The sequence below is a fragment of the Hemitrygon akajei genome, chromosome 14 (genome assembly GCF_048418815.1).
Source record: "Hemitrygon akajei chromosome 14, sHemAka1.3, whole genome shotgun sequence".
Taxonomy (NCBI): Eukaryota; Metazoa; Chordata; class Chondrichthyes; order Myliobatiformes; family Dasyatidae; genus Hemitrygon; species Hemitrygon akajei.
Genome location: NC_133137.1, coordinates 89,125,034 through 89,147,482, shown reverse-complemented (window position 1 = coordinate 89,147,482; position 22,449 = coordinate 89,125,034). Strand labels below are relative to the sequence as shown.

At 42.5% G+C, this 22,449-nt stretch overlaps 1 protein-coding gene across 1 annotated transcript in view; it reads left to right on the top strand.

The window, feature by feature from the left end:
* rbm17 (RNA binding motif protein 17) overlaps positions 1-22,449 on the top strand; it is a 66,465-nt gene that overhangs the window by 5,201 nt on the left and 38,815 nt on the right. The window contains exons 2-6 of the mRNA XM_073066539.1: positions 7,845-7,985; positions 9,760-9,876; positions 13,996-14,162; positions 16,622-16,725; positions 17,466-17,522. Of these exons, the coding sequence (XP_072922640.1) occupies positions 7,863-7,985; positions 9,760-9,876; positions 13,996-14,162; positions 16,622-16,725; positions 17,466-17,522 (568 nt within the window). The 5' untranslated portion in view covers positions 7,845-7,862. The remainder of the gene's footprint in view (positions 1-7,844; positions 7,986-9,759; positions 9,877-13,995; positions 14,163-16,621; positions 16,726-17,465; positions 17,523-22,449) is intronic.

The following is a 22,449-nucleotide window of genomic DNA, read 5'->3' as shown; positions in this document are numbered from 1 at the left end:
TCCAAATTTGAGGAAGGACATTCTTGCTATTGAGGGAGTGCAGCGTATGTTCACAAGGTTAATTCCCGGAATGGCGGGACTGTCATATGTTGAAAGATTGGAGCGACTGGGCTTGTATACACTGGAATTTAGAAGGATGAGAGGGGATCTGATTGAAACATATAAGATTATTAAGGGATTGGACACACTGGAGGCAGGAAGCATGTTCCCGCTGATGGGTGAGTCCAGAACTAGAGGCCACAGTTTAAGAATAAGGGGTAGGCCATTTAGAACTGAGATGCGGGAAAACTTTTTCACCCAGACAGTGGTGGATATGTGGAATGCTCTGCCCCAGAAGGCAGTGGAGGCCAAGTCTCTGGATGCATTCAAGAGAGAGTTAGATAGAGCTCTTATAGATAGCAGGGTCAAGGGATATGGGGAGAGGGCAGGAACGGGGTACTGATTGTGTATGATCAGCCATGATCACAGTGAATGGCGGTGCTGGCTAGAAGGGCCAAATGGCCTACTCCTGCACCTACTGTTTATTGTCTATTGTCTATTTCTATAGATATGTAGTGGAGAGTGTATTGACTGGCTGCATCACAGCCTGTTATGCAAACATCAATGCCTTTTGAACAGAAAATCCTACAAAAGGTAGTGGATTCAGCCTGGTACATCACAGGTAAAGTCCTCACAGCCATTGAGCGCATCTACATGAAACGCTGTCATAGGAAAGCAGCACCCATCATTGTAGAAACCTACCACCCAGGCTATGCTCTTTTCTCCCTGATGCCATCAGGTAGAAGGTACCTGATGACTCAGGACTCGCACCACCAGGTTCAAGAACAGTTTCTACCCCTCAACCATCAGGTTCTTGAACCAAAGGGGATAACTGCACTCACTTGCCCATCCATTGAGATGTTCTCACTACCAATGATCTCAATTTAAAGACTCTTTATCTCATGTCTCGTTATTAATTACTATTTATTTATATTTGCATTTGCAGTTTGTTGTCTTCTGCACTCAATCTTTCATTGATCCTGTTATAGTTATTATTCTATAGAGTTACTGAGTATGCCTGCAGGAAAATGAATCTCAGGGTTGTATATGGTGGCATATATAACTGCAAGAAAAGCTTTGTGAGCCCTTGGCAATTACTTGCTTTTTTGCATTAGTTACTCATAAAATGTGGTCTGATCTTCATCTAGGTCACAATAATAGACCAACACAATCTGCCTAAACTAATAATACACAAACAATTGTGCTTCTCATGTCTTTCTTGAACTCGTTTAATTATTCATAGCCCAGGCTGGAAAAAGTATGTGAACCCTTGTATTTATTAACTGGTAGAGCCTCCTGTAGCAGTAATAACCTCCACCAAATATTTCCTGTAGCTGCTGATCAGACTTGAGTAACGGTGAGGAGGAATTTTAGACGATTCCTCCATACAAAACTGTTTCAATTCATCAATATTTCTGCGATATATTGCATGAATAGCCTCCTTCAGGTCATGCCACAACATCTAAATTGGGTTAAGGTCTGGACTCTGACTTGGCCATTCCAAAACACACATTTTCTTCTTTTTAAGCCTCTCTGTTGTTGATTTACTCTTGTTTTTCAGATCATTGTCTTATTGTATCATCCAAATTCTATTAAGCTTCAGGTGACAGACTGCTACCTTGACATTCTCCTGTAAAATGTCTTGATACAAATTTGAATTCATTGTTCCCTCAACATTCACAAGGTGCCCAGGCCCTGAGGCAGCAAAGCAGCCCCAAACCATGATGCTCCTTCCACCATGCTTCACAGTTGGGATGAGGTTTTGGTGTTAGTGTGCAGTGCCCTTTTCCCTCCAAACGCAGCAGTGTGCGTTTCAGCTAATAGGTTCAACTTTTGTCTCATCTATCCACTGAGCATTGTCCCAGAAACGTTGTGGTCTTTTGTAAACTTGAGATGTGCAGCAATGTTTTTTTGGAGAGCGATGGTTTCCTCCGTGGTGTCCTTCCATGAGCACCATTCTTGTTCAGTGCTTTTCTTATAGTGGACACATGAACAGAGACTTTAGAAAGTTCTAGAGATTTCTGCAGGTCTTTTGCTGTTACCCTTGGGTTCTTTTTCATCTCTTTCAGCTTTGCGTGTTGTGCTCGTGGTGTGATCTCTACAGGACACCCACTCCTAGGGAGAGCAGCAACAGTACCGAATTTTCTCCATTTGCAGACAGTTTCTTTTGTTGTGGACTGATGAGCACTCTGGTCTTTAGAAATGCTTTTGTAGCCTTTTCCAGCTTCGTGCATCTCAACAGTTCTTTTTCTAAGGACCTCTGAAAGTTGGTTTGATCAAGGCATGGCTCACATAAACTGATTTTTCTTGAAAAGGACAGGATCTGTCAGTAACCTGAGTTTGTGTGTTTTTTTATAGAGCAGGGCACCTCTACAACCCACACCTCCAATCTCATCTCATTGATTGGAACACTTTTGTAGAAGACATTACCCTAGAAACATAGAAGATAGGTGCAGGAGTAGGCCAATCGGCTCTTCGAGCCTGCACCACCATTCAGTATGATCATGGCTGATCATCCAACTCAAAACCCTGTACCTGCTTTCTCTCCATACCCCCCGATCCCTTTAGACACAAGGGCCATATCTAACTTCCTCTTAAATATAGCCAATGAACCAGCCTCAACTGTTTCCTGTGGCAGTGAATTCCACAGATTCACCACTCTCTGTGTGAAGAAGTTTTTCCTCATCTCGTTCCTAAAAGGCTTCCCCTTTATCCTTAAACTGTGACCCCTCGTTCTGGACTTCCCCAACATCGGAAACAATCTTCCTGTGTCTAGCCTGTCCAATCCCTTTAGAATTTTATACGTTTCAATAAGATCCCCCCTCAATCTTCTAAATTCCAGTGAGTATAAGCCTAATCGATCCAGTCTTTCTTCATATGAAAGTCCTGCCATCCCAGGAATCAATCTGGTGAACCTTCTTTGTACTACCTCTATGGCAAGAATGTCTTTCCTCAGATTAGGGGGCCAAAACTGCACACAATACTCTAGGTGCGGTCTCACCAAGGCCTTGTACAACTGCAGTAGAACCTCCCTGCTCCTGTACTCAAATCCTTTTGCTATGAATGCCAACATACCATTTGCCTTTTTCACCGCCTGCTGTACCTGCATGTCCACCTTCAATGACTGGTGTACAATGACACCCAGGTCTCGTTGCACCTCCCCTTTTCCTAATTGGCCACCATTCAGATAATAATCTGTTTTCCTGTTCTTGCAACCAAAGTGGATAACCAAGAGGTTCACATACTTTTTGAACCAAGACTCTGATTGTTTAAATGGTTTACTCGTTATTGACAAGAACAAGTACAATTGTTTGTATACTGTTAGTTTAGGCAGATTGTGTTTGTCTATTATTGTGACTTAGATGAAGATCAGACCACATTTTATGAGTAACTAATGCAGAAAACCAGGTAATTGCAAAGGGTTCACAAACTTTTCCTTGCAACTGTTTGTACTTTGATAATAACATTTACTTTGAACTTTGGAATAGTTTGACAAAACTAGACTGTGCTGTTGGTCCAGATTTCCTCATGCACTCAGTGCAGGTAGCCAGTAGCCTTGTCAGTCTTCATGCTCCTGGTGGATTTGTATTCATTTTGCTTGTTCTAGCTCAATGTTCAGAGTTGCTCTCTTCAGGCTTGTGTTGTTCCAAGCTGATTTGCTGTTTTGATGCACTTGTTCTGGTGTTATGTTGTAGTGTTGCTCTGATTTCTTTGGGTTTAAGCTCAGCTTCTTGATTTGTAGACTGTTAGTTTTGCTGCTTTGAGCAAATCATTAATCCAGTTGCATTCTTCCACTTAGAGTAAATGTTTTTGATTTATAATCTTAAAATGTATGACTAGATATAAGCAATGTTAAGTCCAGATGAAGGGTCTCGACCCGAAATGCTGACTGTCCATTCTGTCTTGATTCTACCTGACCCGCTGAGTTCCTTGGGTGCTTTGGTATGATGTTCCAAGTTTCCAGCATTGGTAACCTCGTCTCCTTCAGCACATTGTGTTTTGTTCCAGATTCCAGCATCGGCAATGCTGTTGTTTTATCAAGCCATTCTTAAAATCAGAGCTGCTTCATTTGTAATTAAGAGAGAAATCTGTTCCTATTTTCATTTAAAGCTTAGTGATACTTAATTCTTAACCTGGATTAAGGGCTGTAATTTTTGACTGGGTCTTCAGCCCTTGGTATTTTATTTTATTTTGAGATATAGCATGGTAATAGACTCTTCTGGCTCAACAAGCCAATATTAAACAGCATGTTGGCATAGACTAGATGAGCCAAAGGGCCTGTTTCTGTGCTGTAGTGCTCTATGACTCTATACAAGTCTGCACCAACAAGTTGCATCCATATTACATACGAACCCGTACATCTTTGGAACGTGGGAAGAAATGGGATCATTCAGAGGAAACCCACGTGGTTACAGGGAGAACATACAAATGACTTGCAGGCAGTGGAGGAATTGAAGCCTGATCTTCCACTGGCACTGTAATAGCATGAATATTGTGACCAATGTTTCCTCAGGACATAGAGGAAAGCCGCTTAGGATGTTGAGAATATGCCAACTGTCTGAGCTATCCCTGAACTTCTATTGTTCTAGACCTGTTCTCTATCAATGCCCAATTAAGACCATGGGACATAGAAGTAGAATTAGGCAATTTGATCGATTGAGTCTGCTGTGCCATTGAATCATGGCTGATCCTTTTTTTAATCCCCTCCTCAGCCCCACGCTTTGACCTTCTTCCTGTAACCTTTGATACAGTGGCCAATCAAGAACCAATCGAGCTTTGCCTTAAATACACCCAATGGCCTGGCTTCCACAGCTGCCAGTGGTAACAAATTCACCACCCTTTGGCTAAAGAGATTTCTCTGCACCTCTGTTTTAAATGGATACTCCTCTATCCTGAAGCTGTGCCCTCTTGTCCTGGACTCCCCCACCATGGGAGACATCCTTTCCACATCTACTCTGTCTAGGCCTTTCAACAATTGAAAGGTTTCAATGAGATTCTTCTCCCCCCCCCCCCCCCCCCATCCTTCTAAATTCCGGTGAATACAGACCCAGGGCTATCAAACATTCCTCAGATGATAACCCTTTCATTCCCGGAATCATCCTTGTGAACCTTCTCTAAGCCGTCTCCAATGCCAGCACATCCTTTCTTGGATGAGAAGCCCAGAACTGTTCACATTACTCAAGGTGAGGCCTCACCAATGCCTTATAAAGCCTCAGCATCACTCCCCTGCTGTTGTGTTCCAGGCCTCTTGAAGTGAATGCTAACATTGCTCTTGCCTTCCTCACCTCCAACTACCTGCAAGTTAACCTTTAGGTTGTTCTGCACAGGAACTCCCAAGTCTATTTGCATCCCAGATTTTTGGGTTTTCTCCCCATTTAGAAAATAGTCTGCACATTTATTTCTTATACCAAAGTGCATGACCATGTTATTTCATTTGCAACCTCCTTGCTCATTCTCTTAATCTAAGTCCTTCTGCATCCTACCTGTTTCCTCACCATTACCTGCCCCTCCATCAATCTTCGTATCATCTGCAAACTTGGCATCAAAGCCATCTATTCCATCATCTAAATCATTGATATACAGCATAAAAAGAAGCTGTCCCAACACCAATCCCTGCAGAACACCACTAGTCACTGGCAGCCACCAGAAAAGGATCCTTTTATTCCCTCTTGCTGCCTCCTACCAATGAGCCAATGCTCTGCTCTAACGATGCCAGTAACAAGCCTGTAATACGAAGGGCTCTTAACTTGGTAAGCGGCCTCATGTGTGGCACCTTGTCAAAGGCCTTTTGAAAGTCCAAATATACAACATCCACTGCATCCCTTTTATCTATTCTATGTAACCCCACACCCATGCACACTATGTAAATTGCAGTTTCCAATTAACCTACCAGCCAACAGTTCTTTGATATTTGGGAAGGAAGCAACCATTTGGAGGAACTCACGTAGTCAGAGAATGTTGTCTGCACCCAGACAACACTAGAGTTCGGGACTGAACCCAGGTACCTGGCTGTCTGCTGTGTGAGAAGTTGTAGTCCCAATATTATGTAATTTTTAAAAAAAAATCCTCTCACTCCCTATTCCATTTATACCTTTCAGTCCTTTGCATGTTCTACTGCACTCCTCTATAATTTTCACCTGAATCCGACCAAAGACATGTTTTAGTTTTATACTTCATTGACAGAAACAACTCAGAAATGGGCCCTTCTGCCCTATTGCGCTCACACTGCCCAATTGTACCCATATGACCAATTAACTTAATAACTCGTACATCTTTGGGATGTGGAAGCAAACCAGAGCACCCAGAGGAATCCCACGAGGTTACAGACAGAACATACTAGCTCCTTACCGGCAGCGGCGGAAGTCACTGGTGCTGTAATAGGGTTATGCTAACTGCTATGCTTCCATGTCGCTCCAGCTTGTCATTGTCCTCATTCTTTGTACGTCTCTCGCCGGTTCTGTTTCTTCTTGAACACTTTTTACCTGGGACGGCTAGAGAAGATTCCCAGCAACCTGAATTTCTGTGTTTTCCTTTGGCCCTGTAACTTGTCTTTCTTCCTCACGCTCACTAATTTCCCGTTTGATATATTTTTTAGACCCTATAGAGAATGGTTGGGCCAGCCAGTGGTGTAGTGGCATCAGCACTGGACTTCAGGGTGGTTGGCCTGAGTTAGAATCCGGCTGCGTCCCAACCTGGACAACAGCAGAAGAAAGGCCTATCAATCTGCTTTTGTATCTTGCGAAAAAAACCCTATGGACAACTACACTGTCCATAGGGTCGCCATGAGTTGTGATGACTCAACGGCACTCAGCAATAACAACAGAGAATGGTAGGGCTCTGGGGTTTGCAGTAGATCCAAAGGATTTGGGAGTACAGATCAATAATTCCTTGAAAGTGGCATCACAGATAGATAGGGTTGTAAAGAGAGCTTTTCATACATTGGCCTTCATAAATCAGTGCATTGAATACAGGAGTTGGGATGTTACGTTGAAGTTGTATTAGACATTAGTGAGGGTGAATTTGCGTGTTCAGTTCTGGTCACCTATCCGCAGGAAAGATACCAACAAGCTTGAAAGAGTTTGGGAAAATTTACAAGGATGTTGCCAGGACTTGAGGACCTGCATTATAGGGAGAGTTGAATAGGTTAGGACTTTTATTCTCTGAAATGTAGGAGAATGAAGACAGTTTTAATAGAGTACAGATAGGGTGGGGAGCTGTTTTCCACTGGGTTTGGGTGAGACTAGAACTATTAATCATAGGTTAAGGGTGAAAGGTAAAATATTTAAGGGGAGTCTGAGGGTGAACTTCTTCACTCAGAGGATGGTGCGAGTGGGGAAGCAAGACACTGGTGGATGTGGTGGTTGCGGGTTTGATTGCAGCTTTTAAGAGAAGTTTGATAGATGTGTGGATGGGAAGGGTATGGAGGGATGTGGTCCAGGTACAAGGAGATGGGACTAGAAAGAAGATCAAGTCGGAGTGGACTAGATGAACTGATGGACCTGTTTCTGTGCTGTGGTGCTCTGTGATACTATAATTATTCTACCATCCATCACGTCTTTGGGGCGTGGGAGGAAACCAAAGCATTCAATGGAAATCTGGGCACGGGGAGAATGGGCAAGCTGCACACACCTGGGGTCATGATTAGTCTTGTGTCCTAGGAGCTGTGAGTAACAGCACCACCTGAACCACCAATTTCACCTCCAGCATGCTTGAGCCCACTGGGGAGCAATGGAAGATTCTTGAAGCATTGGTGATTGTTTCCTTACGGATTAAATTAAGCTGATGTACCTTTCTATCCATTCCAGCTCTGAGGAGAAAGCACAATGTCTCTCTATGATGACCTGGGTGTGGAAACCAGTGACTCCAAAACTGAAGGCTGGTCCAAAAACTTCAAACTTCTTCAATCTCAGCTTCAGGTGAAGAAAGCAACACTTACACAAGCAAAGGTAACACCTTTTTAATTCCTCATTTTCTTTCAAATAATTTTAGCCTACTGTCAAAGTTCTGATTGACACCTTTTATGTTGACTGACCTGTGGTTGAATGATACCCAGTGGTATTTCCTCAGGTTTCTGATACTTTTGCCTACCTGAGTAAAGAACCATTTCCATCTTCATCTTTGCTGTCGCTTGCAAAAACTCGCCAGTTTTTTCCCCCCCAGCTAGCACTTGCATTATTTGGTTAAAGTAGAGTTGAGATTGAGCGTGTTGAGTGATAGGCCCATAAGCTTTGAATGACCTGATGGCTCAATATCCTGGGTAAAAGTGGGAAATGTTAAATGAACTGTCTTTATTTCCCATCCAATTGCGATTTCTGTTTCTTTGCGTAGCCTGTGCAGATAACCGTTACTTCTCTGCAGTCACAGTAAATTCTCCATGTTTGTCACAGATGGCTTTTCTCTGATGTTTTACCCACACTTGATGATTTAGAAACAGCTGATTTATATTTTATATAGAGATACAGCACGGTGACAGGCCACCGAATTGTGCCGATATGCCCAATTAACCTACTAGCACGTGTGGTACGTCTTTGGCTTGTGGGAGAAAACTGGAGCACCCAGTCAAAGAAAGACTGTACAACTCCTTACAGACAGTGGCACAACCGGTCTTAGGCCATTGGTGCTGTAGCTTCTCCCCATCGCATCGGATTTTGAAACGATCCATGAAACACTACCTCATTTTTTCTTTCTTATCACACTATTTATTTGTTTCTGTAACTTATAGAATTTCATGTTTTTGCAGTGTACCACTGTTGCAAAACAACAAAGTTATTATAGAAGTCAGTGTTGGAAACTAGTGTTTTTTTTTAATACTACTTATAAGATCTGTACTTCGAACTTGTATTTTTCACAGAATATGGTGGTTTGTCTCCACATACTGGTAGAAAGTGGTATAGCAGTTAAACTAACAGTTTATCACTTTTCTCATTTTTCATTGGCTAAGTATTAGCATATTTGCATGTGATGTGATGTTATTGTTTTAATTATGTAGCCTGTTAACTAATTTATTTATATCTAAGGAATTTTCCTTATCTATAAAAGTGGATTTTTCAGAGGCGTTATCTTTTTATCTTTGCACTATTTGCCGTTCATTTACCTCTTACCAACTATCTTGTGTTGGCGTGTGGCCAAGTGGTTAAGGCATTCATCTAGTGATCTGAAGGTCGCTAGTTCGAGCCTTGGCTGAGACTTGCGCGTGTGTCCTTGAGCAAGGCACTTAACCACACGTTGCTCTGCGACGACACCGGTGCCAAGCTGTATGGGTCCTAATGCCCTTCCCTTGGACAACATTGGTGGTGTGGAGAGGGGAGACTAGCAGCTCGGACAACTGCAGGTCTTCCATAAAAAAAAACCCTGCCCAGGCTTGCACCCTGGAAACTTTCCAAGGTGCAAGTCCATGGTCTATCGAGACTAACGGAGGCCTACTACCACCCAGCTCTTTACTTAGTTTGCTTAGTATTAGTACGTTTGTTTGTTCTCCGAAATAAACAATCATTAGAATTAAGATTGCTCATTATTCCTGACTCCCGGAAGAACCTAAGGATCAGAAAATAAACAGAGAGCCAACATCAGTGATCATGAATCTGATTCTTCTAAGCTATTAGTGTACAGTGTTCTGTGTTGTACAGTTTTATTTTAATTGCTTTGCATTGTACTGTCTTTACAATGAGACATTTTCATATTGATACCACTGTGACTTGGAGACACTTTCTGTGTTTGTAGACACAGCGATCAAAGCAGAGTACCGTTTTAGCTCCTGTGATAGACCTGAAGCGAGGCACTGCAGGGGAAGACCGACAGATTGTTGATACACCGCCTCATATAGCACCTGGTTTAAAGGTAAGAAATTATAAATTTTAATTATTTTGTAATATTTTTCTTCTAGCTGAGGCAAGGAGGATGACTGGGGAGGGAATTCAGGAATGTGCTACAGCACTGTAGGTTTGAAATCCTTGCACTATCAGCCCAGGAACCACCATAACCAGTTGCGTTTTATTGTCATTGGTTGGTGAATACTGAATACTGTTGGTTCATTAACCCAGGACCCTTATATCTACTCTGTGAACTTTGAACAAAACCCAACTCAGTTCATATCTAAGTGTTTAAATTTTATTGGTGAAAATCAAAAAAGATGCAAATACTGGAAATCTGAAAACAAAGAGAAAATCCTGGAAACACTCCACAGGTCAGGCCGCATCTGTTGAAAGAAACAGTAAATGTTTCAGTTCAAAATCCTTTGTCAAAATTTGTCAATGAAGTAAGCTGGATTGCATCCAGGGTGCACAAGTAGATGTTATAAGATTGCGAGAATAATTGCTGGAGATCACAGACACAAGAGATTCTGTAGATACTGAAAATCCAGAGCAACACGCATACAAAATGCTGGAGGAATTCAGATCAGGATGCCATGGAAAGGAATAAACAGTTGACATTTTAGGCCTGAAATGTTTATTCCTCTCCATAGATGCTGCCTCTCCTGTTGAGTTCCTTCAGGATTTTGTGTGTGTTGCTCTAGAAGGCACAGGGTCCTGGAGGTGTGTAGGTGGCCAGATAATGTTAATGTCGCTGGTGTGATTCGTTAATGCTGGCAGAGTGATTACAAATGTGTTCTCAATCTTTAATGTATGGATGAGGGGACTGATGGAATATGTCCATGAATGTTAATGATGCAAAGCTAAGTGGCATTCAAGGGGATTTGCGAATTTACGAAGGCACAGCAGATGGACGTAATGTTGGAAAATGTGAGATTATATTGCCGGGTGTTCTGTGGTGCTTCATTCATCAACGTTGGCAAGTTCTGGGTTGATACTGAAGATCAAAGTCCAAATCTTGATCAGAAATACAGATCAAAGCCCAAAGGTCATTGGAATTCAACATCAAAGCTCAAAGGTTGATTGGAAGTCCTGGGTCTGTGAATCTCTGTGAGTCCGCTGAGGAAGTCGAAGGTCCGATATATGAATCCACAAGGCTGAAGACTGCCTGCCCTGGGGTTAGAGGACTCTGTATGTGCTTGGGTGGGATGAAACAGGGCTTCTTTTGCTGTTGTTGTTTTGTCGCTCGTTATGTTCTGCGTTGTGCTGCTGAGCATCGTGGACTTGATAGGTTGGCCCCAGAATGTGTGGTGATACTTACAGTCTGCCCCCAGCTCATCTTAAGGTGTAGTGGTTGTTAATGCAAACAATGCATTTTACTGTCTATTTCAATGTGCGTGCAACTAAATCTGAATCTGATTCTTGAAGGAACCCAATTGGCTGTTTGCACGTCACTGAAAACTGATGTGCTGCTACAGTAAAAAACTCAGTGTCTAGGTTGTTTTTAGTTGCAGAAGGGTCTGAGCATAACAGTAAATATGTCCTACTGGTATTACTTGTATCCCTGTTTAGACTCTAATTGGATTATTGTGTAAAGTTCTCCCTATCCAAAGAAGGGGAAAGTGCCAGAAATGTCCACAGTGAAGGGATATGGACTCCACAGGCTCTGCCAGTGTTTATTGTACATCATTCATTGCCTTTGAGAAGGTATTGGTGAGCTGCCTTCTGGAACCACTGCAGTCCTTGAGATGTGGGTATCAACATTGCTGTTACAGAGGGAGTTCCAGGATTGGGGAAGGAACAGGAAGTTCCTGTTCTTGTTCCTGTTCAAGGGCATTTTCCTTCCCAGCATTGAGGACATCTTTATAATGTAATGCCTCAAAAAGGTATCCATCATTAAGTACCCTCATCCCTCAAGACATGCCCTCATCTTATTGCTACCATTAGAAAAGAGGTACAGGAGACTGAAGACACACATTCAATGCTTTAGGAACAGCTTCTTCCCCTTTGCCATCAGATTTGTGAATGACAATGAGCCCATGTACACTACCTCACTTTCCTTTTTCTTTTTTTGCTCTCTTTTTGCACTACCTATTTAGTTATATATATCTTATAGTGACTTATAGTTTTTTTTGTTATGTATTACAATGTACTGCTGACAAATTCCATAGCATTTGCCGGTGATTTTAAATCTGATTCTGAGTTAGTCCTAACTCCTTTAAAGGTGTAAAGAATGAAAGGTGATCCCATTTAAAATGTACAGAATTCTTAGAATTGAAAAGAGTAACCATAGGAATGCAGTTCTGGGAACCTCATTTTCGGAAGGATGTGGAGATGTTACAGAGGGAGCAGAGGAGATTTACCAGGATGCTGCCTGGATTGGAAAGCATGTCTTATGAGGACGGGTTGAATGAGCTAGACCTTTTCTGTTTTGAGCAAAGGAGGATGAGAGGTGACTTGATAGAGGTGTACAGGATGGTAAGAGACATTGATAAGAGTGGATAGCCAGAGACTTTTTTTGCAGAGTGTATGTGGCTAATATGAGGAGCCATCATTTTAACGTGACTGTAGAAAAGTATAGGGGGGAGGTTGTCAGAGGTAGGTTTTTTTTTACACAAGAGAGTAGTGGGTGCGTGGAATGCACTGCCTGGTGGAAGCAGATACTTCAGGGTATTTAAGAGATTCTTAGATGGGCACGTGGCTAAGAGAATAAAATGGAAGGCTACATGAGAAGGAAATGTGAGATTGATCTTGGAATAGGCTATAAGAGGGACCAAAAGGCCTGCACTGTGCTGAAATGCTTCCCTGGATGGAAGCTCGTCATAAAACAAGGGGTTGACCAAATCAGGACGAAAGTGAAAAGATTTCTCCACATGGGATAGTGATCTTTGGAATTCTCTATCCAAGAGGCTGTGGAGGATCCATCACTGAGTATGGTCAAGGCTGAAATCGATAGCTTTTTGGATTTTAAGGGAATCGGTGCAGGATAGTGGCGATGAAGAAAAAGACCCAACATGATCTTAAATCGTGTTATAAATGATCAATTTTTTACAGCCTAGTTTATGAAGGTAAAATATTGTATTTTGTCAAAAAAATGAGATACAGTAATTACATTGTGGCCATAATTTTTTTTTAAATGAACAGTGTTCCATGTGGGGTAATGTTCATGTGGTATGATTCCACTTTGATTCAAACAGATAAATACTCGTGTCATCTGAGTATTTTAATTCCTTCACTTGCGAGTCTGTCAGTCTGAGTCTGTTATTGTATTTGGTGGTCTCAGGGCAGCCTCTTCTACATCAGTGAAACACAACTCAGTTTGATGGACTGCATTGTCTGCCTTAAGAGTAGTATCTGTCTATTTCACTTCCACTTCCCCATCCCACACTGACGAGTTTATCCATGGTCACCTCTGCTACCACATGGAGGCCAAACACATGTTGGGGCACAACGCCTCATATTCTATTTGGGAAGTCTCCAACCTGGTGGTATGAGCAGCGATTTCTCTAGCTTAACTCTCCTCAGTTTTCCAGCACGCCCTTTTGCTTTCCCTCACTCTGGTGGTCCTCTTACCCTTCTCTTTCCCTCCTCCGTCCACGACTTGCCCATCAGCTTCCTCTGATCCCCCACCTCATTCCCATTTTTCCATAGTCCACTGTCCTTTCAGACTCCTCCCCAGCCCATTACCTCACCTTTCACCTCCCAGTTTCTCACATCATCACCCCTCTCCCACCCACCTGCCTGCCCTCAGCTGGCTTCACGCATCACCTTCCATCTTGTACTCCACCCCTCCCCCCACCTTTTTCTGGCTTCTGCCCCCTTCCTTTCCAGTCCTGATAAAGGGGCTTGGCCCGAAACGTCGAATGATTATTGTCCTCCATAGATGCTGCCTGCCTTGCTGAGTTCCTCCACCATTTTGTGTGTGCTGCTCAAATGCCAATCCTCTTTTACCCAATTTTCCCTTCTCCGTTGCTAAAGCTTGTGCAGACAGAAAATAAAGACATTTCTTCACGCAGGAACTGGTGACCAATAGAACAATATAACAGTTGTTTTATTCATTGAGAGCAGATCTGCCAGTGAGGGCTTTATTCAGGTCATGTAGGAGTTACATTTAATTAGAACCTCAAATTCTGTTGCTCCTTCCAAGGACCCAGTACCGAGTGGATTCTCGACAGGAGAGGTACTGATTCCACTGGCTGACGAGTATGATCCCATGTACCCAAATGACTATGAGAAAGTTGTAAAGCGTCAGCGCGAAGACAGGCAGCGACAACGCGAGCTGGAACGGCAGAAAGAAATTGAAGAAAGAGAGAAGTAAGTAATTTGAAAACAATTTCTCTTCCAAAATCCGACTGTGATGAGGCTCGTCCACGGTGCATCTGTGGTATTAGCGCCACGGTCATCAGGTATAGGTTTAGGATTTCCACAAAATCTTGTTAATGAAATTCTGATCCTAACAAAAAATGTTCTTAATTCTCCTGTGGTCCCACTCAGAAGTTTAAATGCAGCTTGTACATCTCACTTCATTAGCATGGCACTTGTTGTGTGTCACTTCCTGTGGACAGCCCCAATAACAGTTCATAGAACATAGAGCACTACAGGCCCTTCAACCCAGAATATTGTGCCTGTCTGTTAACTTATTCAAAGATCAATCTGAAATTCCCTCCTACATAGCTCTCTGTTTTTCTTTCATTCTCATGCTTACGTAAAAGTTTCTGAAATTTCCCAAATGTATCTGTCTCCACTACCACCCTTGGCACAGCATTCCACATACCCAGCACTCTGGTTTAAAAAAAGAGCTATCTCTGACATTCCCACCCCCCACACAATACTTTCCACCAGTCACCTTAATATTATGCTCTGTCATATTAATAATTTCTGCCCTGGGGAAAAGGCGCTGGCTGTCCTCTCTATGCCTCTTATCATCTTATAAACTATTTCATCAGTTCACTTCGTAATGTCCTTTGCTCCAAAGAGCAAAACCTTAGCTCACTCAACCTCACCTCATGCGACTTGCTTTCTGTTCCATGCAGCACCCTGCTAAATCTCCTCTGCACTCTTATTAAAGCTTCCACATCTTTCCTGTTTCCTTCTGTTCAGTGACTAGAACCAAACACAATTCTCCAATTGTAGTCTAACCAAAGTTTTACAAAGCTGCAACACTACCTTGTCGTGGCTCTTGAATTCAATCCCCCAACTTATGAAGGCCAACACTCCACATACCTTCTTAACCACCTTATCAATTGCAAGACAACTTTGAGGACCTCAAAACCCTTCAGTTCCTCCACGCTGCTAAGAATCCTGCCATTAACCTTGTTCTTTGCCTTCTAGTTCTACTTTCCAAAGTTTATCTCTTTGCACTCTTCTGAATGAACTCCATCAGCCATTTCTTAGACCAGCTCTGCATCCCATCAATGTCCTGTTATAACCTACAACAACCTTCTACACTATCCATAACACTACCAACCTTCAAAGTTCACAGAATTCTTTGGAAGGTGAGAGTGTTGATACAAGTTCCCTCATGGTGGCAGAGGAGTGGGGAAATACTTTACAGAGAAATAGATCTGGAATAATGCATGAGTGCAAAGTAGCAGCACATAATTCAAACTCTGGTACAGGTATTATGAACTAATAGTGTGTGTAGGCCTCCATTAGTCTCAATAGACCATGGATTTGCACCTTGGAGAGTTTCCAGGGCGCAAGCCTGGGCAAGGTTTTTTTTATGGAAGACCGGCAGTTGCCCAAGCTGCAAGTCTCCCCTCTCCACACCACCAATATTGTCCAAGGGAAGGGCATTAGGACCCATGCAGCTTGGCACCGGTGTCGTCGCAGAGCCATGTGTGGTTAAGTGCCTTGCTCAAGGACACACACGGAAACCTTAGCCAAAGCTCGAACTAGCGACCTTCAGATAACTAGACAAACGCCTTAACCACTTGGCCAAGCGCCAATGCACTAATAGTGTATAGAGCAGGTAGCAGGTATCTTTAGATCAGTTCATTGCAGATTTTATTTTCATGTTTGATTAGATCTAATGGTTACGTCATACAGCTCCAGTAAGTAGAAACAAGGTGGATAGGGTGGTGAAGAAGACGTATGGCATGCTTGCCTTTAAAGCTTAAGGCACAGGATTTAATAGTTGGGATGTTTTGTGGCAACTTTACAAAACATTGGTTAGATTTTATTTGGAGTATTGTGTTCTGCAGTTCTGGTTGCTACTCCACTGTACATCTGCTGTCATCCCATCCTCCTGCTGCCTAACAGGGATAGGGTTCCCCGTTCTTATGTGTCACCCCATGAGCCCCTGTATACAGCATATCATTCTCTGTAACTTCCGCCATCTTCAATGGGAGCCTGCCACAAAGCACATCTCCTCCTCCCCCCACTCTCCACTTTCTGCAGAGATTGCTGTTTGTGAGGAAGCCTGTGATTGCATTGGGGAGGGTGCAGAGGAGATTTGCCAGGATATTACCTAGGTTGGAGGACTTCAATTATTGGGGAGTTTGGGTTCTCATCTACAGAGGAAAATTTTCACCAGGGCTCAACAGTCCTGATGAAAGGTCCAGCTAAAACGTCGATTGTTTATTCCTGTCCATAGATGTTGCCTGACTTGCTGAGTTCCTCCAGTATTTTGTGTGTGTTGCTTCAGGTTTCCAGCTTCTGCAGAATTTCTTGTATCTGCCATTGATTGACAGTAATTTTACCAAGCTAGCAAAACAGTTTTGCTGTTTTGGAGAGAAATTCTCATTGTACGGTGCCTGTGTTGAAACTCGCAGGCGGAGGAAGGAGCGCCATGAACAGCCTAGTGGCTTTGCTAGAAGACCAGACCCAGAATCGGATGAAGATGACGAAGAGAAGGAGAAGGAAAGGCGAAAAAGAAGTGGGTGCTTTCTGCCTTCACTCGCATCTCCTCCATGTCACCGCATCCTCCCGCCATCTTAATGGGATGGGTCCTTACCTGTCAGCCCACGAGCCTCCATATCCAGCACATCATTCTCTGTAACTTCCGCCATCTCCAATGGGATCCTGCCTCGAACCACTTCTTTCCTGCTCCTATTATCAGCTTTCTATAGGGATTACTCTCTCTGTGACTCCCTTGTCCCCTCCGAGTGTGGCATCCCCTGCACCAGTGAGACCCGAGTCAGTTTGGTTTATTGAGCACCTTTGCTGTCTCTGCTGCAAGAGGCAGGATCTCCTGGTAACTACCCATTTCAATTTGTCATCTTCCCATTCTGTCATGCCTCTCCATGGGCCTCCTCTATTACCATAATGAGACAACTCCTAGGTTGGAGGAGCCATCTAGATAGCCTCCAGCCTAATGGCATGAGCATCAATTTCTCTAACCTCTGGGCTACCTCCCACTTACACCTTCTCCTCCCCCCCCCCCCCCACCTTCTTATTCTGGCATCTGCCCACCTCCTTTCTAGTCCTGATGAAGGGTTGGCCTGAAACGATGACTGTTTCTTCCCCTCTGTAGATGCTGCCTGACCGGGTATGTTTCTCCAGAATCTCATTTGGGTGTTTGTTGTTGCGACTGCCGGCTTTAACTTCTTTTCATTTTGCACTTGCCAAGTTGTTGTTCAGGGAAAAGCCGTTGGATAACTTCATTTTGTATTTCAGCTATGGGAGGAGCGGCAATCGCCCCACCTTCATCGCTCGTTGAAAAGGATAAAGAACGTAAGTATTGCTTTATTATTCTCAAACATACTGCGATACCAAGGAGAGCTTTTGTCTGCGTGCCATGCAAACAGATCATTCCACACATAAGTACACTGAGCTTGTTAAAAGAAAAACAATGCAGGATTTTCGTGTTGCAGCTGCAAGTAATTAAAGTAGAATGAATAACAACATTTGTTTTGGATAAAATATCTTCGATGTTAAACTTTTTGTAAAAATGTGGTCCTCAACAACAGGTTGCAAATTTATTGGTAACACTGTGCATCAAGGCCTGGGGTAATTGTTGGAATTCCAGTCAGACCTCCTTACTTGTAAGGGGTAGTGAACAACTTCCCATCACAGTGTTCTCTTGCAGTCAGACTGGTGTAGTAAGTTACCACTGGTAGCTATAGACTCTAGGATTCAGAAACTTAGAGCTTATTCCACATAAATAAAGTCAAAATTATTTATATGGATAAATAATAATCTTTCAACTCTGAAATTGATGGTCAGAACTGTTGGCTTTCGCCAGTTTTGGTTTAAATATATGGAGTAAATAGGCCAGATTTAGTTGTCAGTGTAAAGGTGAGACTAGCGATGCTGTAATGTTTTGCACTGAGAGGGGTAATTACGTGTTTAGATCTGACTGTGTATTAGTTACTGTCTGCATTGTGCTGTTGGCTTTGTGGAAATTTTTTTTTGCTGTCTGTCTCATTGAAAAGGACCTATGTCATGAAATTGCTCCCTGCAATAGAATATATATTAACTAAATACACTATTGTAATTGGTCCCATGATTAGGCTAAGGTTAAATAGGTGGTTGCTGGGTGGTGTAGCTTGGGTCAGAATATCTGATTGAAACATATAAGATTATTAAGGGATTGGACACGCTGGAGGCAGGAAGCATGTTCCCGCTGATGGGTGAGTCCAGAACTAGAGGCCATAGTTTAAGAATAAGGGGTAGGCCATTTAGAACAGAGGTGCGGAAGAACTTTTTCACCCAGGGAGTGGTGGATATGTGGAATGCTCTGCCCCAGAAGGCAGTGGAGGCCAAGTCTCTGGATGCATTCAAGAGAGAGTTAGATAGAGCTCTTATAGATAGCGGGGTCAGGGGGTATAGGGAGAGGGCAGGAACGGGGTACTGATTGTGTATGATCAGCCATGATCACAGTGAATGGCGGTGCTGGCTAGTAGGGCTGAATGGCCTACTCCTGCACCTACTGTCTATTGTCCTTTTCTGTGCTGAATCTCTAAATAAATAAATACCTTTATAGTGAATTATTAATGATAGCCAATTAACGTCTCTGTGAAAGTTAACCAAAGAGTGGAGTCCTTGTTGTACCTCATGCTTTAAAATTTTTTCATTTTTATTTTTTCTGCATGATATTTCTTCCTTATTCAATTTTACTTTCCTGAAGTCAGTGGTGTTTGTTGTCATATGCACAAGTGCAATGAAAAACCTGTAGCAGCGTCACAGGCACAGCATTCACAAGGAAAACAAGTATGAGTTATTGCAAGACAGGATACAAGTAGAATAAAATATGCAGAAGTCCATTGTAGTACAAGGTGGTTGCTGTACAAATTCATCCAACTTAAATCACTTCACTTTTCCAATCCTACTGTTTATTTGCCAGCACTTTTGAATAGCAGGGTACCTGATTCAAGCAGCTCACAGATCCTCTGTGTCCCTTGAGCTGGTGTTATTGGGACATGATTTCTGTAACTTAATGGATCAGAGGATTGCACTGAGGTTGCAGGGACACGATGTTTGATCCTTTACTCGCAGGTTACTGTCTGGATTAGAGATCATGTCTCATGACAGAAGATTGAGCGAGCTAGAGCTTTTGTCTTTGGAGCGAAGGAGAATGAGTGGTGATGATAGAGTTGTACAAGATGATAAGAGGCATAGATAGAATTGACAGTCAGCACTTTTTTTTCCCAGGGCAGAAATGGCTGATACAAGAGGGAATGATTTTAAAGTGAGTGGAGGGAAGTATAGGGGGAATGTCAGAGGCAGTTTTGTTTTTACACAAAGTGGTGGGTGTGTGGAATGTGCTACCAGGGTGGTGGTAAAAGGCAGATCATTTTTTAAAAAACTCTTATTAGGCACATGGATGAAAGAACAGTGGAGGGCTGTGTGGGAGGGAAGGGTTTGGATTGAACTTGGAGTAGTTTAAAGGGTCAGCACAACATCTTGGGCTGAAGGGCCAAATATGTTATATTTTTCTATATGTTCTGAAAGCTTGCTTGATTGAGAGACAACTGAGTATTGGCTAATTATTGTCACATGTACCAAGATACGGTGAAAAGCTTGTCTTGCATACTGTTCATACAAATCAAATCATTCATTACACAGTGCATTGAGCTAGAACAAAGTAAGAATAATAGTCCAGAAAAAAGTGTAAAAGCTACTTAAAAAGTGCAGTGCATCAATAAAAATTAGTAAGAATTGATGGGATATTATGAATTCTTTTATTTTTTTTCTTGTATAAGGTGCTGACTTGGCTTTCACTCCACTGTCACAAGTTCTCGCAGATTTGGGTACCTCTGTGAAACATCATTACAGTGATGTAGATCATAACTGTGTTCTCATGTCAGTAGGAGTACCACTAGATGGCAGTAAAGGGCTGAATTCTTAATACTACTCAAGTTTATGCTATTATGCTGTGAATTTATGTAATTATGCTTAACATATTTTCCATTGTATATTAATTTCAAAGAATAAGAATGCCAGCTTAAATCAAACTGGGGTTATTTTGATATTTGAGAATATATTTCAAACATTCACCAACTGATTACTGCATTGCCTGGTGTTGTGCTAAGTGGTGAAGAAGTTTTGTTTCAGGTAATTTTCATTTATGCAACATGCCCTGAACCCTGAGACAATGCCTTGCTAAAATCAGCAGGTTGATGTTGTTAGTGAGTTTTTGTGGTCCTTTTCCTTGTAGCTAAAGAAATTAATGAATATGATATAGTTGGGATCACAGAGACATGGCTCCAGGGTGACCAAGGATGGAAGCTCAACATCCAGGGATATTCAATATTCAGGAGGGATAGACAGGAAAGAAAAGGAGGTGGGGTAGCATTGCTGGTTAGAGAGGAGATTAACGCAATAGAAAGGAAGGACATTAGCCTGGAGGTTGTGGAATCGATGTGCTGCATAACACTAAGGGGCAGAAAACGCTGTTGGGAGTTGTGTACAGGCCACCTAACAGTAGTAGTGAGGTTGGGGATGGCATTAAACAGGAAATTAGAAATGCATGCAATAAAGGAACAGTAGTTATAACGGGTGACTTCAATCTATATTTAGATTGGGTGAACCAAATTGGTAAGGGTGCTGAGGAAGAGGATTTCTTGGAATGTATGCGGGATGGTTTTCTGAACCAACATGTCGAGGAACCAACTAGAGAGCAGGCTATTCTAGATTGGGTATTGAGCAATGAGGAAGGGTTAGTTAGCAATCTCGTCGTGCGAGGCCCCTTGGGTAAGAGTGACCATAATATGGTGGAATTCTTCATTAAGATGGAGAGTGACATAGTTAACTCAGAAACAAAGGTTCTGAACTTAAAGAAGGGTAACTTTGAAGGTATGAGACGTGAATTAGCTAAGATAGACTGGCAAATGATACTTAAAGGGTTGACGGTGGATATGCAATGGCAAGCATTTAAAGATCGTATGGATGAACTACAACAATTGTTCATCCCAGTTTGGCAAAAGAATAAACCAGGGAAGGTAGTGCACCCATGGCTGACAGGGGAAATTAGGGATAGTATCAAGTCCAAAGAAGAAACATATAAATTAGCAAAAAAAAGTGGCACACCTGAAGACTGGGAGAAATTCAGAGACCAGCAGAGGAGGACAAAGGGCTTAATTAGGAAAGGGAAAAAAGATTATGAGAGAAAGCTGGCAGGGAACATAAAAACTGACTGTAAAAGCTTTCATAGATATGTGAAAAGAAAAAGATTGGTCAAGACAAATGTAGGTCCTTTACAGTCAGAAACAGGTGAATTGATCATAGGGAACAAAGACATGGCAGACCAATTGAATAACTACTTTGGTTCTAAGGAGGACATAAATAATCTTCCGGAAATAGTAAGGGACCGAGGGTCTAGTGAGATGGAGGAATTGAGGGAAATACATGTTAGTAGGGAAATGGTGTTAGGTAAATTGAAGGGATTAAAGGCAGATAAATCCCCAGGGCCAGATGGTCTGCATCCCAGAGTGCTTAAGGAAGTAGCCCAAGAAATAGTGGATGCATTAGTGATAATTTTTCAAAACTTCTTAGATTCTGGATTAGTTCCTGAGGATTGGAGGGTGGCTAATGTAACCCCACTTTTTAAAAAAGGAGGGAGAGAGAGTCCGGGGAATTATAGACCGGTTAGTCTGACATCGGTGGTGGGGAAAATGCTAGAGTCGGTTATCAAAGATGTGATAACAGCACATTTGGAGAGAGGTGAAATCATCGGTCAAAGTCAGCATGGATTTGTGAAAGGAAAATCATGTCTGACGAATCTTATAGAATTTTTTGAAGATGTAATTAGTAGAGTGGATAGGGGAGAGCCAGTGGATGTGGTATATTTAGATTTTCAAAAGGCTTTTGACAAGGTCCCACACAGGAGATTAGTGTGCAAACTTAAAGCACACGGTATTGGGGGTATGGTATTGATGTGGATAGAGAATTGGTTGGCAGACAGGAAGCAAAGAGTGGGAGTAAACGGGACCTTTTCAGAATGGCAGGCAGTGACTAGTGGGGTACTGCAAGGCTCAGTGCTGGGACCCCAGTTGTTTACAATATATATTACTGATTTAGACGAGGGAATTAAATGCAGCATCTCCAAGTTTGCGGATGACACGAAGCTGGGCGGCGGTGTTAGCTGTGAGGAGGATGCTATGAGGATGCTGGGTGACTTGGATAGGTTAGGTGAGGCAAATTCATGGCAGATGCAATT